This window comes from Triturus cristatus, chromosome 2_2 (genome assembly GCF_964204655.1).
Source record: "Triturus cristatus chromosome 2_2, aTriCri1.1, whole genome shotgun sequence".
NCBI lineage: Eukaryota > Metazoa > Chordata > Amphibia > Caudata > Salamandridae > Triturus > Triturus cristatus.
This window is the reverse complement of record NC_140582.1, coordinates 787,400,542-787,416,030: the sequence shown is the minus strand read 5'-3', so window position 1 is coordinate 787,416,030 and position 15,489 is coordinate 787,400,542. Positions and strand designations below refer to the sequence as shown.

The following is a 15,489-nucleotide window of genomic DNA, read 5'->3' as shown; positions in this document are numbered from 1 at the left end:
GGAAGTGTAACCTGGTGATCCAAGGAGAAACTCCAAGCATAGACTCCCAAAGCCTGTTTTCTCGACTCGTCTCGACTGGGGAGAGAATGTGGCCTCACGGCTAGGGCGGTCGACCTCGGAGCAGGGGAACCGGGTTCGCGTCTCAGCAGGGTCGCTCAGCATTCTGTGATTCTGGGCAAATCACTTAATGAATGCGTCCGTATGTAAAGTAACTGCTTCTTCTGGGGGCGTGGCCGGGCAAGATGGCCGAACGGGCATAGATCGTTTCGGCTCCCGGCCCACGCACTATTCCCGATCTGTTTTCCGCGGATTGCTGATGCCTTGCAGCTGAGACGCCGTGGCTCCGGGGAGCGGATGATATGGGGCGCACTTGGAAAGCACTGTCTTGCCTTGTACTCGCCGCCGCGAGCAGAATGTGCGGCCGTTGCCGGATCGCCGGAGTGGACAAGATGGCGGTCACGGCTCGGAGCGCCGTAGCGCCTGCACCAGGAGCCTATTAGCATCACGGCACCAGTTACCGAGACCGGGGATGGGGTAAGCTGAGGCTGCGGACGCCGCCACCTACCCGGAGCAGCGGAGCGAGCCGGGACCGCTGTCAGGCCGGGTTCCGAGGTGAGGAGGGGCTTTGCGGGCAGGAGCCAGTATTTGGACGGTGAGGGAAGAGACCGAGGTGCTGTCTCCTTAAACCTTCTAGCGCCGGTCACAGAGGGCCCACCAATAGCAGCGGATGCGTTGCGGCCCGCGACAAGGGTTTCCCCGCCTTGCCTGACTTCAAAATGGCGGCTCCGGTGTGACATGGTGCGGCGAAGCTCCACTTCCCGTCCTGGCCAGCATGGTCTCCTCTCTGGTGGCAGGGAGATAATCCAACGGCCCAGATTCTCAGTACCAGCTTGCCTGATAGACCTTAGGGCGGTAGCATTCATCTGGGCTGACTGCTTCTTCAGCGCCTGGTCCGCTTTGTGGTGGGGATAGCTAACGGACACACGGCCTGCGACCTCTGGTGCCTGCTGCTGGGCCTACTCGTAAGTTTGCCAGGCCCTCTCCTTGGATATCGAGGGGCGGGTTAGTCCTCTCGCGTGGGTTAATTGTGCCTTTCCAGCCACCGCCTCGGGGGTCCTCCTGGGCCCGCCCTTATGCCGCCATAGAAGACATCAGGCAAGACACCCACCAAGGTTTCACAATTTTTCGCGCCAACTGACAGGCACCTAACGCAGCATTCCAGTGGTGCGGACAGTATGGCCCTCACGCGGGAAGATCTCCTTGGCATGTTTAAAGACTTTAAAACAGAACTCAGGAACGATCTCGGCCAGGACATAAAGGCATCCATAGACCAACTGCGTACCGACCTCACAGACAGGTTGTCCTCCTTACAGCGGGATGTGGACTCGGTGGGCTAGAGTGCTCGACCTTGAAACACAAACTTAGAGCCAGGAGGCATGTACCACTGAACTGAGAGAAGACGTTCGGATCCTCCAGGACCAGCTCCATCAGACACAACTTCAGGCGGAGGATCTTGAGAACCGGGCTCGAAGAGATAACCTTCGCATACGAGACCTGGAGGAGGGAGCGGAGGGTCCCGATCTGGAGGCCTTCTTGGAGGGGCTCTTTGCAGAAATCCTGAGCCCTCAAACTCTCAACATCAAGTTGGAGCGTGTACACCGAGTGGGTGGTCTGTCCACTGACGAAAAGAAGCGCCCCCGGGATGTGCTGGCCAAGTTCCACTCCTATAAAGTTAAAGAGGCGGTACTTCTTGCCGCGCGTAAGAAAGGGAATGTATCCTTCCAGAATCACTCATGCGCTATCTATCAGGACCTAGCACCCACCACTTTGGCCAGGAGGCAACTGTTCAGGCCTATCACCTCAAAGCTGCGTGAGGACAAGATACGATACAGATGGACTTACCCTTTTGGCCTAAGCTTCGAGCTAAATAACAGGCGGCGCCATATCACTGACTTGAAGGACGGTCTGGTGATACTGGGCCTACCCCCCGAGGAATCGGGCCCACCCCGAGTCGCGGATAGGGGAGTGCTGCGGGGTGGCACGCCGGTCCTCCCCTGGTCCATGGGCCCGTGTAGGAACCGCGGGCGGCACGCAAAATCTCCTTCTCCTCAAGCTGCCCTCGGAAAGGGCGATGTTGCTGTCGACTCATGATGTATCACCGTAGCAGTAAGATGACGGACTCTCTCCTGGGTCGTTTTGACCTTACCAACGCCTGGTCTCATCGCAGATTCCTTGGTTTTGACCTCAATGTGCAGGCTGATAGCTGCTGCAGATGGATTGGTGAACTGGTTCGGAGATCGATCTTATTGGCAGAGACTGGCTTTGCGCTCCTGTAAGTTGCTTCACAGACTTGCTGACACTGTCGCAGCTGTCCAGGGGGGCCATTTCATGTCATGTTCTGGATGGGCATGGCCGGGGGGCCCTGATGGTATAGTTGTCCCAAGTGGGCCGTTTACAAATTTTTACCTAAGTTTTGATCGGGATGGGCGTGGGCGGGGACCTCGGTTCTACCGCTCCCACCGACTTCTCGTGGGGAGTATCTTTCCCTTATTGGGACCATATTATTGTTATTCTGATTTCAACTTTTGATAATGTTTATTTTTACATTGTTGGGGGAAGGTGGGAGGGTTAGGGAGGGGAATGGCGGTGGCTCTTTGCTGTTACACTGGGCAGAGTTCGGGTGGTACACCATCCCTAATGGCGACATTCGGAGGAGATCCACCAGATATCTTGGCGGAGAGGGACTGTACACAATGCCCAGTGGAGCGCAGGTTCCCTTATTAGATAGATGACTATCACCCTTGGCTCGTGGAACGTCAAGGGCCTCAACTCACCGCAAAAACGCCAAAAGGTCTGGAAATATCTCATCGACCATCACCTTGATATAGTGGCCTTGCAAGAGACCCATCTGGTTAGATCTGAGGACACGCGTTTCCGCCACAAACAATATCCTTTGATATACAGGTCCTCTGCACTCACAAAACATAGAGGGGTGGCTCTCCTGTTTCACTCCTCAGTGAAATTCCAGCCACATGATGTTGAGGCCGATAAAGACGGTCGCCTTATTATGGTCAAAGGCCTCTTGATGGGCAGATGTTGTATATTTGTGGCAGTGTATGCGCCTAACACAGGTCAAGCGGCCTTCTTAAACACGCTAACGGGGAAAATTCAAGATTTCGCAGAGGGACCTACAATTCTCATGGGGGACTTTAACTTGATCTGGCAGAAGGACTTGGACAGCACTCACCCACAACGTTCTGACGCGAGCACATTTCCCGCTGACACTAAACAGAACCTGCACGACCTGGGTCTTCTAGATGCTTGGCGCACTTTATACCCTCAATCCCGCGACTACACCTTTTACTCGCACGTACACCGTACATACTCCCGACTGGATTATATTTTTATAAGCCAAAACCTCTTGGGAGTACTGCAGGAAGCCAAGATCTTTCCTCTGTCCATGTCGGACCATGGCCTAGTATCAATTTGCTTGGCCTGGAGCTTTAACGCCTCATCTCACCCCAGGTGGTACTTTCCGGCGTCCCTCACGCGAGACAAGGTGTTCTGTACGGAGCTGAGAGAAACGATAGCAGATTTTTTTACTAACAACAACCCCATAGACACCTCAGAGTATAATACTTGTGATGCGTTTAAGGTCATCTTTAGAGGGAAATGCATTGCCCTGAACTCGGCTTTAAACAAACAGCGAACCAGGGAGAGGGAGGCTTTGGAACAAGAGGTAGCCACCACTGAACAAGCTCATAAGATGAACCCCACCAGGGAGACTCTCCGCAACTTAACGGCTCTGCGGGGCAAGCTTAGAAATATCTATAATAACAGGGCGGAACTCACCCTTCTTAAACTCCGCCATTTCTCTTATCTCCAGGGCAATAAGATTGGGAAACACCTGGCAAGGCAACTGAAGGAGAAAAGGGAACGGGAGTACATAGGGGGTGTACGGGGGGCGAATGGAGAAATCACACACAAAGACGAGCTCAAGGCTGACATCTTTAGCGCCTATTACAAGGCCCTGTACACTGCTGATCAGCTAGATACGAACAGGCAACGAGAGTATCTCCGGTCGTTGTACCTCCCACAAGTTTCGGCGGAGTGGAACACCACACTCACTGCTCCCATAACTTCTTAAGAGATAGGGATCGCCATAAAAGCGCTTAAACCTCACAAGGCCCCAGGACCCGACGGTTATACCGCTCACTTCTATAAAGCCTTCGCCCCTGATCTAATTCCGCACCTCACAAGACTGTTTAACAAAATGGCGAAGGAGGGGGAGACCACTAGATCCATGACTGAAGCGGTAATATCGATTATACCCAAGCCGGGGAAGGACCCTCAACTACGCGCCTCCTATCGCCCCATCGCTCTGCTAAATCTCGATGCGAAGCTTTATTCCACCATCATTGCGACACGGCTCAATGATCTTATGCCCGACCTTATACATCCTGACCAGTCGGGCTTTATTAAGAGCCGGCAGACCCACGACAACACCCGTCGCATAGTCCACTTGATAGAAAAGGCTAACAAACGACAACTCCCTGCTGTCCTAGTGGGCCTTGACGCTGAGAAGGCGTTCGACAGAGTGGACTGGTCGTTTCTTTTTCACACCCTCAAGGGCTTCGGTTTTGCAGATGAATTCATTACCATGCTTCGGGCCAACTACGTTCAACCTTGCTCTAGAGTACAGGTCAACGGGATGCACTCAGCCCCTTTTCCTCACACCAGGGGCACCCGTCAGGGATGCCCACTCTCGCCCCTATTATTCGCCCTTAGCATTGAACGTCTAGCGCTGGCTGTCAGGGCCAACTCGGAGATTCGGGGAATCCCCTTTAGTGGGGACTCCCACAAGATCACGCTTTTTGCGGACGATATCCTTTTGTCCCTCTCCGAACCAGCTCGGTCCCTCCCACCCTTGCAGATGGAGCTGGGGAGATTCGAGGCGGTGGCGGGCCTCAAGATCAATCTTGGCAAATCATACATACTTAATTTCACGCTGTCGCAGACCGCCGTGCGTGACCTACAATCCCTTACCCATTTTCAGTGGGCCACCTCTTCTATACAATACTTGGGGGTCCAGTTGACGGCCAGAGTGGAGGATCTCTTTCGGGCTAACTTTCCCCCTTCTCTCACCCGCATTCAGGCAGATCTGGCTAGATGGAAACCTCTCTTTCTTTCCTGGCTAGGTCGGGTGCACGCCATTAAAATGACCCTCCTCCCCAAGCTCCTATACCTATTTCAGGCCCTACCCATAGAATTGAAACAAGACTTTCTTCGCAGAATTAAATCTATGATCCTACATTTTATTTGGCAGGGAGGGCGAGCCCGTTTCTCCTTCGCCATTTTACGCCGCCCGCGAGCGGCGGGGGGAGTGGGACTCCCAGATCTAGCTCTGTACTATAAGGCTGCTCAGCTTAGAGTGTTGGTAGAGTGGTCCAAGCCAGATTCTGAAAAGCACTGGTTACATATGGACCGATGTGTGGCGGGGAGGACCATTTGGGACTTAGCATGGCACCCCAAGAAAGATAGACCCATGAACGCGTACCTTAGCACCCCTACACGCACTACCCTGAGGGTATGGGACTCCCTAGAGGGCGAGGAGCGGTGGGCTTCGTTCCCTTCCCCTTTCACGCCTCTTCATTTTAACCCGGCCTTTCCCCCGGCCATGCGCGAGGGCTCCTTTGATGCTTGGAGGGAGGGTGGATGCTTGTCCCTGACTCATCTTTTCCACAACGCGGACCCCCGGACATTTGAGAATTGCAAACGCGATTATGGCCTGGGGAACGTGGAACAGTACCACTACACACAGCTGATACACTGGGCTCTCACTCCATGTGTGAGGGGGCGGCCACCCGCCCCCCCACCGACTTTGAATCCTTCCTTGCATAAGCCACCACTATGAAAGGGGCAATCACATTCATATATTCTCACCTGCTTGTCACTGCGCTTTCACCACGTCCAAGATACATGAACATGTGGGAGGGTCTGCTGCAGCGCGACATCTCAGATGGGGAATGGTCACGCTTATGGGCAGATATCTCAAGATTTAACCACTCCACGGAACTCCGAGAAGCCCATCTCAAAACCATGATGGATTGGTATCTCTATCCTTCCAAACTTACACAGATTTTTTCCAGCACCTCGGATAGATGCTGGAGGGGGTGCGGACTTCTTGGTGACTTCCGACACATATGGTGGGATTGCCCTGTTTTGCGCCCCTTTTGGGAAGAAATACTAGCGCACATCAAGGAAATGTTAGGCTACCCCATCCCAACCTCCATGGCAGAGATCCTACTAGGGCTTCGCGACCCGACACTCGAACACCAGACCCGAGCAGACAAGGCAATCATGTGGCTCTGTATAGGGGCGGCCAAGGTGACCATAGCGGCCTCTTGGAAACAGAGAGCAACTCCGGCAATCTCTCTCTGGCACTCTCGTCTGTGGAGGCTACTCAGCCTCGAGCGAATGGCTGATATCTTCCGAGATAATTATAAGAACTTTGAATATACGTGGGGCCCGCTGGTTGCTTTTCTTTCACGTGGTCTGCCCATGGCCGTTTGTCCTTCTTCTATTAGAACACTGCACCTCTTTCAATTCTGACCTGCCTCAGCCTATTTACCTACGGATGTAACTCGTACCTGAGCCGTCGCCATCGTGGGAGGGGAGGGAGGGTTGATTTTTGTTGGACTGGAGGGTTTTTTTTTTCTTTGGGGTTTTTTTTTATTTATTTTTTTTTTTTATTGTATATTGCTCCTCTCTCTTGGAAGAGTCAACTGACACCCACCACAAAGGAAAGATGGGAGGGTTGGCAGGCCGTGTGCCCTACTTGTCTATTGTGGAAGCCAGACCCGGGTTTGATCCCTTGCAATGTTAGAACACTGTACCCCTTGTATTTGCATCCTCTACGCATCAAGGGACAGATTAATGGCTGGGCAACGGGCTATGGCTTCAACCCTTTTGTAGGTCTTTAAAACATAAGCTCACTGGGTTGAGAGAGATGATGTGTATTCTTTTGAGGTGTATCGAAAATTTCTCAATAAAAATACGTTTGACAAAAAAAAAAAAGTAACTGCTTCTCATGTAAAGCGCTCTGATACCTCCGGGTCTAGTTAGCGCTATGTAAAACTCCCAAACAAAACAAAAAAACTAATCGCTGCACAAGATCTATACTTTACTGCTACCTGTCCTGAAGCATGGTTCCCAATCAGTGCATCGACCATGGCTTTCACCGAACGCAGCACGTCAGAAAAATCTCTGCAGCGTAAGTCCTGAGCACCATGTCTCTGATGTCCATGACATCCATTTTGATTCTGATGCAGCACCTGTTCGGACTGTGGAATCAATGCAGCGATGGCTTTGCAGCTCAAAAATCAAAATAAAACCTGCTTCGCCACTGTCGCATCGACGCAGCACGTCTGGATTTTTGGCACATTGCCCCTCGATGCCGATAATTCATTAAAGCCTCACAGCATTAAGGAACCAAGGTCGTGGGTCTAGAGATCGAAGCTTCACCTCCCCTTCCAGTAAAAGACCAAAGCATCACCTGCCCACCTAGCAGTAGGAAACTGAGGCATCACCTCCCCTGGCAGTAAGAAACTGACGCATTACCTCCCCTGTGGAGTAAGAAACTGATGCATCACTTTGCTTTTCGGCACCTCTCCTCCTGTGCGCCTGCTCCATCTTTAATTTTGGATGCATCCAAGGTACTTTGTGCTAAAAGAAATACATCCATTGATTTCTATGGATGAAACTTGCTTAATCTTTGAAATGTAATAGCTTGACTTGTGTATGTTGGATTTTTATTGTTTGGTCTTGTTTTATTCAGATAAATATTGGCTATTTTTCTAAACTGGTGGGGCCTCCTTTTGTAGTCTTGACTCTTTTTACTGTCTTACTGTGCATATGCACAAATGTTTTACACATTGCCTCTGAGATAAGCCTGACTGTGAGTGCCAAGCTACCAAGGGAGTGAGCAGGGGTTATCTTAGCTGTGTGACTCCCCTACCCTGACTAGAGTGAGGGTCCCTACTTGGACAGAGTGAAAACTAGGCCTGAGCTGAGTCACTGAGTTCTACTCCGTGGAACTCTGCAAAGTGCCAGAAAAACTCTTCCGCTCTCTATGGAGTTCCACCAGCAGCAGACTCTGTTAAGTTGCACTGTTCGCACTGATTTTTAGCGCCGGGAATTTGTACCGCACTGTAAAATCAATGCCAACAGCACTACGCGTCACACCAGAGAGTGCTGCTGCTTTCTGCTGCTCAAGTAGACATTCTACTCAAGCAGGAGCTTCCCCAATCTGAGCGGCAGATTTCTCAACACGAGCAGTTGCGACATGCCTGCTCGGATTGAGAAATCTCGCCAGGTCTAGCGGTTCTTTTTTTCTCACTAGCACTCACCAAGCTAACTTTGGCGAGCCACTCGAAAGAAAAAACTCCCCTCCGCGTCACTTCGCAGAGTTTTGCACAACTCTGCGAACTCTGCTGGTGGAGCAGAAATCTTTGCTCACCCTTAGACCAAACCATTGCCAACTAGAGACCTCATTTTTAACACTGAGCATTAACATTAGGTTGATGGTAGGGCTTCAGCTTTTGTTGTTGAAAGTGAGAACGTGTTTTGGTCAGACTGATCATCTGTTTGTCCCTGATTACTGTTGCATGAAAACTGATGACAGCCAGGTGCAGAAAACTCACAGATTCCTGTGACCATGTTGGAGGCTCTTGCTTGCTGTGGCTGGTAGGCAGCCAAGGAAGGACACTTGAAAAGAGAACCTACCTAAACCAATTGTAAAGGTTGGCACACAGTGAATCCACATCCCAACTGAAAAAATGTGTATAAAATTGGAATTCAGCCCACCCACTTTATTCCATTTCCAAGGACTTCTCGACTAAGGAAGGGAGTGCTCCAAAGAGTACTCGAATGACTGCTGTGTGATTAGGGCTAATGTCTACCTGGAAGGCAGTCTGCCTGAGGTGAGCCACCTGAATTCTTTACTTCCTGAAAGATGAATTGAGGATCTGCCTATTGCTTAGAGGTTTGCCTGCTGAGAGAGGGAAGGATTATTCCTGGCCCTGCACATGAGTGACTGTCCAAATGGACAATTTCACTTCATGAGGCACACTCCGAGGAAGAGCATTGCTTGAAACAGTAAAGGCAGTAGTGACCTAGGCTATGATTGAGTCTCTCTCTTGGTTTCCTGTTGAGAACTGCATCCGAAAGGCTGCTCAAATTGCACGATTAGTTATTCCCCAAGTATTCGTGAAGTATATTGTATAAACTTAAATTCTGCTATGTGATTAAAAGGTACTTTCTTTTACAAAAAGGCAAGTACTGGGTTTGACATTGTGTTATTGGGTCTGTTGGTTGAGTGTTGAGTTGTGAGCTATTGCCCCACACACACTATCTCCCTGGTAAGTCTTGGACTGCTCACCCATGCTATCCTGAAAGTCAAGTGTGCAAAGGATTGTACTTGGCCCAGTTTGCAAAATCAAAGTAGGGTGCAATTAACATCAATCACCATAGCTGTGGTCTAATATCTTGTGCCTGCTCTGTCGCCCCCGAAACACATTCTGACAAAAGGTAAGCTGCGTGTAGAGTAAAATAAGAATGTGGAGATTAAAGTATATTGGACTGTGAATGTGTGTGGAGTGTCATGAAGTGTGGTAAAGTGTAGATACGTTTGAAATTGCGGTCAAGTGAAGAGTATGGTTAAATGTGGAGTGAGAATCGTTATGAAGTGACACTGTGTATATGGAGTGCAATTGAGTGTTGAGTGGAGTATGATGGAGTGTGAAATTTGGTGAAGTACAGAAATATGTAATAATGTGTGATTTGTAATGGTGTGCAGCATGCCATGTAGCGTGAGTGAGTTTGGATTGTGGTGCAGTACGTTAGAAACATTTATTAAATGCTTAACTTCACTTTCCCCACTGAGCTAGATATCACCTTAGTTAGGATAAATCAAAAGGTTGTATGGTCCTTTTATAAGCAGCTTAAAGCTCATAGGAAAGAGGTCAATTGTGTGTTTTCCAACATCTCTCAATCATAACAGGTCTTGTAATTAATACATTGATTTCCGGCAACCCATGAAACTGCCACAACCTTTCCATTCATTGCTTGCTGAAACAGTGTGATTAGGAACCGACATCCAGGTAATCTTGTTTTTCATACATCATCGAGAACATAAAATCTGCAATGCATGGTCTAAATATACCAAGGATGGCTAACTTCAATGCATGCCAAATGAAGAGGATTCAGATACAGGAATGCCTTGGGTGTTATACATTCTTCTCTTCGAGCAGAACTTTTTACATAACTATTTTCTTCAGTAAAAGCCATACTGAGTCTTTTATGTGACAACACTTTACAGTAGTGAGTTATAAGTCTTTTTCAGTGGTGGATAATGCTCGTGGGTATTCGATTCATAGCTTCAAAAACACATTGTAATCCCTAGTGTGTTACTACTATTGCTTTCCGAAATCCATATTTTGCATTAGCTGTCCTTTCCCTTTAATGGGATTAAACAAAAAATATTGAGTTATATGACAAACAACATATCATGGCTAAGCGTCAATTTTGATGAACACCAGCACGAGTTACACTACACTAATGTTATTCTTATGACACAACTAATGGTGTTGCCACACTTCCAATTAGAGACAGAATGTGCCCAAAGAAGTTTCCTCCATTTCCATGTGGAATAGATACATTTAAAAAAAAAGACGTGTGTCCCCCGAGTATCTCACACGTCAAAGCTTCAGAGGAGACAGCAGAGTAGCTACATTTAATAGGCAACTTACAAACCACAGAAGCACAGAATAGCTCTCCCCCCTGAGGTCAATTACATGAAAAATCATGTTGCAAAAAGAGAAAATTAGAGGGTCGGAACTTGATTTGCCCGAGATATCAAGACTGAAAGACAGTACACTGATATGCCTACTGCTCAGGGTCCTATGACTGCGCTGTAATGAGGTTCCGTAGATAAGCATCGCCGTTGTAGTGTGAGCTGCACTTGTTCAAGTAATGAAGCAGTAAAGAGTTCACATTCAGATCATCAGCTTAAGAGAAACTGTACTAACCCCCTCAAGAATACTGACTCTGATTAGGACGAATATCCGCCTTAAAAATGCACACAGCAGTAAATTCCAGCTATTCTACCATAAAACAAAATCTTATTTCAAGAATGCGCAATGTAACAACAAAGTAGAAAGAAGCTGAATTAACTAATAAAAAGTCAGTCTGGCAGCATGAATAATAGTCCAGCAAACTACGCCTGCATTTAATAGAACATAAAAATATTTATAGAGAAGGAAACTACTAATGTGGTGCAGACTGCGGGGCTGCACAGCTTGTCACCCGAAGCATTTTAATTGGTTAGAATCATGAGGTCTGTGAGGCACACATACATGAAAGTGACTCTTGAGGTCTGTGGGTGCTGCAATATATCGTTGTATGCTGCATTTCGCGAGTCATGACCTAACAAACGAAACACTGACCTCGATTTGTGGCCGATAGTATAATCTATGTCCCCTTTACAAATTCTGCATAATCTCCCGAGATTACATCGCTCCCAAAAATATTGATGACACTGGTCGCAGAATTACGGCATCATTTGAAAATATTGATGACACTGGTCGCAGAATTACGGCATCATTTGAATTTAGCAGATGGGCAAAGGGGGTAACCAGTTAATCTCGTATGTTTCTCTACTTTCCAATATTCCAACATCTTGGAATGTTGTGGTTTTCGCTGCTCCATTTCCCAACCTTTTTAATGTACCTTCCAGTGAGTGCATTACTACAAAATTCAGAAAGTGATTTGGCACAAGATTCCCACGGGATTGAAATGAAGTCTGTTGGACTTGGCCCTTTTGGCAGGTTCACCCCTAAACTTTTTGCATTTATCCTAGCCTTTTTCCCTATGTAGTGTTAGTGGTTTTAGGCCTCTAGGCACTTTAGCACTGTGTCCCAGTGTAAAGTGCGTGCGCACTCTGAGTGTGTGTTGTGAGATTGGCCTGCCCTCCCATAGGAATGCATGGGGGATATGTGGGTCTATGGTAGTTCCTCATGTGAGAGGAGTGCAGGGGCGAGTTTGGGATGTGCGAACTCGTGAGAATAAATGCTGCGCAGTGGTATGCGTAGATCTATTGTGACTGGTGGAGAAGTGCCTCTTTTAGAAGTTGGCATTTCTGTGTACAGTGTGATGTGAATTGCCTGTCTGGCTTGTGAGTGACAGGGGCTGGATGGTGTGGGGAATTCCAGGAGCCAGGATGGGTCTGCCCGGTGGTGAATGGAGAGATCTGCATGTAGATGGGAGGGAGGAGTTGCACCTGGGACCTGAATAGGGCTATGCCTTCCCTACACAATGCTGGCTCCACCTCATGTGGTGCGTCTGATGTCCCTAGCCTGTCCTGTGAATAGGGAGAGGGGCTGAGCAAAACAAAGTGCACCAGAACCAGTTGTAACTGGTTCTCCCCTTGCACTACAGTTTGTGACAAAGGAAATGTGTGTATAAGAAGAGGCAGTGACCCCATGTATGGTGTGCTATGCTGTGCTGGTCCTGACGCTGGGGGCTGCTGCTGCTGGGCTCTAGGAGGAACCGCCACAAAGGACTGCCTCTCTGCTGGAGGGCCCTGTGTGCTGGCCTGCCAGAGCCCAGCCTTGTGCCCCCTAAACTTTGCCTTTATCTGGAAGAAGCGCTGTGCTCTTTATTACTGGGGAGAGCGCTTTACTTTTATTGTGGAGAGCGCTTTGTTCTGGGCAGCAGGGAAGGAGCTGGCGGTGTGCAGCGCTGAATTACGATCATTTTCGAGGGAATCCCGACGTAGGGATTCCCCCGCTTTTTGCTGCTTTTACGGCGGGTGCACACCCCGCATTTTTCCACTCTGAGTGGGTGCCCACCCCGCTTTATAGGGGGATTTCCAGAGGGAGCCTACCCCTCATTGCCTGCTTTGCCGTGTTTCTAGACTACGGGTGCCCACCCCGCGTATTTGCCTGCTTTTGAACCGAAGCGGGAGTCCACCCCGCCGGTTCTAGACCCGCGGGAGGCTGCCGCAACAAGAAACCCGGAGGGACGCTACGCTGCTCGCGGCGACCCGGAAGCTGTCCACTGCAGCCTTGGTTGCGGGCGGGGCTTGGGAGAAGCCCGGAACAGGAGCGCCGGTCGTTCCAGGAGGACAAGAAGTCAGGCGGGAGCTTACCCCGCTCTGACAGCTACTCAGACGCCGCGCAGCCCAAGAGGAAGCTGCTGGCTCAGGCGGACCGGCAAGGAAAGGAGCGGAGTCCCCAGAGAGCAGCCCGGTGAGTTGGCAAGGGCTGGGAGGCTCCGTGTGTGCGTTGTTGGTGCCAGTCCAAGCCCGGCCTACTTCCTGAGCACCCCCGTCTGATAGGGGGGTCGCTCCAACGAGCGGGGCACGTTGTTTAGAGGGCCAGAGGGGGCCGGGAGCATTTTCAGTGCCCCCAGTATGGGACTGGTTTTCACAGCGGCGCCGCAGTGGCGGGCCGCTGCAACATCTGGGGGGTCAAATATATTTCAAGAGCCAGGGCGCTCCAACACAGAGCCCGTGTGGCTCTCCCGTTTGGCACACTGAGTGATTCACCGAGCCTAGGTGGCTCCAACGCTTCGCATTATTTGTCACAGAGCCCGTGTGGCTCCAACGTTGGGCATATGTGTTTAAAGGGCCATTGAGAGCCCATGCCTCCTTTTTGACATTCCTGCCTGCACAGCTGCCCAGCAAGTAGTGGGCAGCTGCTACGTTTAGGCCTGATCCTTTGCGCCCCTTTCGGGAGAATGCTGCATTGGCAGCACAACGCCCTGACTCTGCGGGACCTAGAGCATTTGAGACCCTGTGAAAGGCCAGTCGGCCTGGGGTCAGTTTATGGTGGTAGGGCGCAAGGCCCTAATGTGATGCCCAATGTTTTTATGTGGTGGCGCTCATGCTTACAGTTATTGCATAATGTATTTATGCTTTTAATGCCTACTGTGATGCCTATTGCGTAATGTGTGATGCTAATGAGGTTTGGGCCTAATGTAGTTTTATGCCTAAGGTGATTCATGCGCAAGGTGATTTCTGCATCCTCTGTTTTACATTGCAGGATCTCATACTAAGTTCTTAACTTTACCAGTAGTTACTGGTTGTGCGCTACATTTACTATTTGTTCTACATTTACAATTGGTGATTTGTGATGGTTGTGACAGTGGCCCCATTGGCCCTGTCGTGTGTAAATAGTCCCCTGTAGATACTGCCCAGTGCCACTTGGCACAGTGTATATTATGTGATTATGATCTAATGTATTTATTATAATACAAAGACTATTTTTATATATAACCTTGTGTGGAGTTCCTTTTGTGGTGTGCCTGGGGTGTTGTTGCTGTGTGCGTGCGCAAACGCTTTACACATTGCCTCCGGGATAAGCCTGACTGCTCGTGCCAAGCTACCAAGGGGTGAGCAGGGGTTATCTTTGGCATGTAACTTCCTTGCCCAGACTAGAGTGGTGGTCTCTGCCTGACTTTGGCACAAGCCTCAGCCAACCAGAGATCCCATTTCTAACAAGGTCCATACCAGTGGCAGATACCTTAGTTCAGAGTAGAACTGGTGCTCCTACCTGCGGCCTTGTTCTCCTGGACACCTGAGAGGACGAGTGTTTTGGGAGCGCCGAATGAGTGGCTCGTGGAAGCACAGCAGGCCCTAGAGGAAAAGGGAAGGTTACGGTGGGTTAATTATGAAAATGAATTTACAAGCACACCATCATTGGTAAGAAATACAACTAAGACTTAGACACTGAAACAGTGAAACAGTGGTTAATCATTTGAATAATATAATAATTTACAATCATGCTTCTGTATTATTTGGGGTTGCAGCAAAAAATGATGGACAGAATGCTGAATGAATCAAACATCCAATCCCAGTCAACCGAGCTGGGTTAAATCCATCGTTCTTTTGCTTGCTACTCAACCCCAGTTTGGACCCAGCTGTATGCAAATCAGTCTTGAGCCTGTTCAACATGGGAACCGTCCAGCCCAAACTGCCAAGCTGGGTCCTCCCTGGACTGCAAAAAAGCATCCTGGGACCGGTTTCGGGGTAACCCCCTCATCAGCCAGGCTAGCGGGAATCCAGTGGCACAGCGAGCAAGGGACCTACGTCTGGGTATACCCATCCCATTTAGGGCGAAAAGTGTTACAGCAACTAATGATGGACGGAATGCTGAATGATTCAAACATCTACCCCCAGTCAAGAAATCTGGGTTAAATTCATTGTTCTTTTGCTCTCTACACCACCCCAGTTTAGACCCAGCCATATGCAAATCTGTCTTAGCCCTGTTCCACATGGAAACAGTCCAGCCCAAACTGCCAAGTTCAGATTCGGCTCCTCTCTGGACCGGAAACAACATCTTGGGATCGGTTTCGGGCTAACACCCCTCATCAGCCAGGCTAGATGGAATGCAGTGGCACAGCGAGCAAGGGACCCACATCTGGGCATAC

The 15,489-nt window shown here is 49.6% G+C and overlaps 1 protein-coding gene across 1 annotated transcript in view; it reads right to left on the bottom strand.

The window, feature by feature from the left end:
* The window catches only part of LOC146862774 (uncharacterized), a 1,246,959-nt gene that overhangs the window by 345,257 nt on the left and 886,213 nt on the right, over positions 1-15,489 (bottom strand). Inside the window, exon 12 of the mRNA XM_085642072.1 lies at positions 14,613-14,695. Coding sequence (XP_085498198.1) covers positions 14,613-14,695 — 83 coding nt within the window. The remainder of the gene's footprint in view (positions 1-14,612; positions 14,696-15,489) is intronic.